Source organism: Arachis duranensis, chromosome 10, assembly GCF_000817695.3.
Source record: "Arachis duranensis cultivar V14167 chromosome 10, aradu.V14167.gnm2.J7QH, whole genome shotgun sequence".
Lineage (NCBI taxonomy): Eukaryota > Viridiplantae > Streptophyta > Magnoliopsida > Fabales > Fabaceae > Arachis > Arachis duranensis.
In genome coordinates, this window is record NC_029781.3 from 67,511,999 (window position 1) to 67,515,119 (window position 3,121).

A 3,121-nucleotide genomic window follows, 5' to 3' on the forward strand; every position below is an offset into this window, starting at 1 on the left:
TTTTATTTTCTCAGTGAGATGATCAATCATAAGATAAAGATCTTCGTTAGCAGGTTCAATGAAGATTACCTCACTGTTACGGCTGTGGTTGGCCATAAGACATGTTTGAGAACTGTTGTCTGAATTTTCATCTTCATCTGAATCATTCTCCAAATCTTTTCAAGAATTCATAAGTGCTTTTTTTTTGTCTTTTCGAGACTTGTCATCTTTCTTTAACTTGGGACAGTCAAATTCGTAATGACCAGCTTCTTTACAGTTGTGGCAAATGACCTTCTTAAGTCCTTCTTTGGTCCCTTTAAGCTGCTTCACTTGCTTCTTCCTCTTATTTTCATTATTCTTCTGAGTATTCTTGTAAAAAATACAAACTCGTCATCTGATAAAATATCACTGAATTCATCATTCAATGATATAGTACATGATTTGAGAGCAATTCCTTTGTTTTTTGTATCATTTTTTTAAGTGAATGATTTCGTAAGCAAGTAGTTTTTCTCTCAACTCATCATAAGTCATTTGACTAAGGTTACTGCTCTCAGATATGACAGTAGCCTTAGTTTTTCACTCTTTAGTAAGACTCCATAGGACCTTCCTCACTAGCACTTGTTCAGAGTCTGTAATCCCTATAGTATCTAAGCCGTTAATGATGAAAGAGAACCTTTCAAACATATCATCAATGGACTCTCCTTCCTTTATAGAGGACATCTCATATTCTTTATATAGCATGTCAATTCTAGTTTGCTTGACTTGAGTAGTGCCTTCGTGTGTGACTTGGAGCTTATTCCAGATCTGCTTTGTTGTTTTGCATCTTAAAACTTTTCGGTATTCCTCAAAACTGATTGCACAGTTTAACATGTTGATAGCTCTGGCATTGAGTTTCACATTTTTCTTGTCATCTTCATTCTGTTCAACTTCATTCCATTCAGCTTCAGACTTGGGAGTGACAACACCATCAGTGCCAGTCTTTATAGGGAGTTGTGGACCGTTCATAATTATCTTTCATAAATTGTAATCCACCGATTGAATAAAGATCTCCATTCTCTCTTTTCAATAATTGTAGTTTTTATCATTAAAGAATGGAGGTCTGTTGTTTGATTGTCCTTCTGTCAGAGTATATGCCACCGTGTTGGAACCATTATTATTTGCCATCAGAATCTTTTCTTCAAGCTGTAAAGCTTGATCTCTTTGAGACCAAGCTCTGATACCAATTGATGGTAATCATTGGCTAAAAGAAATGCGGGTTGAATCTTGGCCTCCTTTTAACTTGGCTTGTAACTTTGCTTTCTCTTGAGTGAACACAGGAGATACTTAGATTTTGTCTCCTGATACGGTAGGAGCCAAAAATAGAGTTGCTTGTATACTGGTAGCAAATAGGAAAATCTTCATAACAAACATTATAAAGTTGCATCGGAACTCCTCCTTTTCTGCATCGGTTGTAACTCAGCATCCAATTACAGGATCCTTAATTTTTTTAGGGTTTTTTCTTCGAAAGTGTTTATGATTTGACGATGTTTTTCTGGATCTAACTTTTGAAAGCTATCACTTGTAAAATGGTAGCACAAGGGTGAGAGAAGTACTATCAAAGAAAGAAAAATAACTAGTACTAGCCTCACTATACACCGTAGAAGAAAATATGTATGCAATTTATATTATAATTCTATATCTTAGGTATACCTTTGTAGGGAGTCTCAATACTTGACCTATCTAATGTTCATTAACCGATATGTTTCTGGTTTCGTCTACTTTGGAATGTGTCTCAAGCATCCAAATCCCATATCTTCAATCTCTTGGTATTTGATAGGATCTTTGTGTAGATGCTCCATCATCTCTACGACGACAGTGGAAAAATGTTGGGTATCAAGTATTTTTTATAGAATTGATACACTAGTTAGTTTATGCTACATTGTGTGTGTTACTCGTTAACTCTAAAATTTGTAAATTATAAAATAAACTATTTTATTGGGATTCTCTAGTTTTTTTGGCCTTCCAATTTTTTATGTATCATTGTGTTCATTAGGATTATCCATAAAAAATTTTTTAGCTGGTGTTTTTTCATTCTTTAGAATAGTATAAGTACATATTTTTATTAGCACTGTGATTGTGGACTGAATATTGAATAAAAAAATTATATTTAAAAAAATTCATATGATAAATTAGTACATGTAAAAATACAAAAAAAAAATTATACATCCAAATTAAAAAATTTGTGAAAATAAATCCTATATTGCAAAAGTAATATTGCATTGAATTTCACATCAATTTTTTCAGGAATCTTTGAAGAAAATTTTTCCTTATCATCTTGTGTTCTTTCTATATAGCTTCTTTACTAAAATTTTTTTTATAGGATAAAACAAATTTACATTTTTTGGTTAAAAAAATAACATAAAATTTTAAATTTAGGTATTGACGTATTTAAATTATATTAATCTCTAAACTGCGAATTAAACATAATTGTGGAAAAAAATATAAATATATTTAAAATTAAATGAATAACACAAATACATTTAACATTAAACATTTATGCATCCAAATTATATTAATCTCACTACCACCAAATCAAAATAGATTAACAACTGGAAAAAAAAAATGCTAAAAGCTAACAGATGGATTAACATGTATACAAGATAAGGGTTAATTAATTAATTCCTGGTTTTAGCTGAATGAATATATAATTTTCAGACAAATTTAATAAATTTGGAAGAAAAAAATTGAGAAAATTAATCTTTAAATAAGATGAACACTACCAATTAATTTTTTTTTGAAAAAAAAAAAAGAAAAACATGCACCGTCATATTATACTTGGTGTCCATAAAAGCATGTTGTAGCACTACTTATTGCAAGAGCCTGGCCAATCTTTAAATAATAAAGCAAAGCTTTCAATAATTTTAGAACAATTTTAATTTCATATTTTTAATTAAAGAATACATTCTTGAAAAAAGTGGAAAAAACTGGAAAGACTGAATCTTCAACATACTTTATACATAGTTTTTAGTTTTTGTTTATATTAAAAAACAGCAAGTAACTAGGCTGATAACAGATCTTGAATAAAAATATCCAAAACAAAAATACATTTAAAATTAAATAAGCAACACGAACATATTTAAAATTAGGCGTTGATACATCTAAA

At 30.1% G+C, this 3,121-nt stretch overlaps 1 protein-coding gene across 1 annotated transcript; it reads right to left on the reverse strand.

The window, feature by feature from the left end:
* Positions 1-555: 555 nt before the first annotated feature.
* Positions 556-984, reverse strand: LOC107470090 (uncharacterized). Its single transcript, XM_016089463.1, has one exon. The coding sequence runs from the start codon at positions 982-984 to the stop codon at positions 556-558; it is 429 nt and encodes a 142-aa protein (XP_015944949.1).
* Positions 985-3,121: the final 2,137 nt, after the last annotated feature.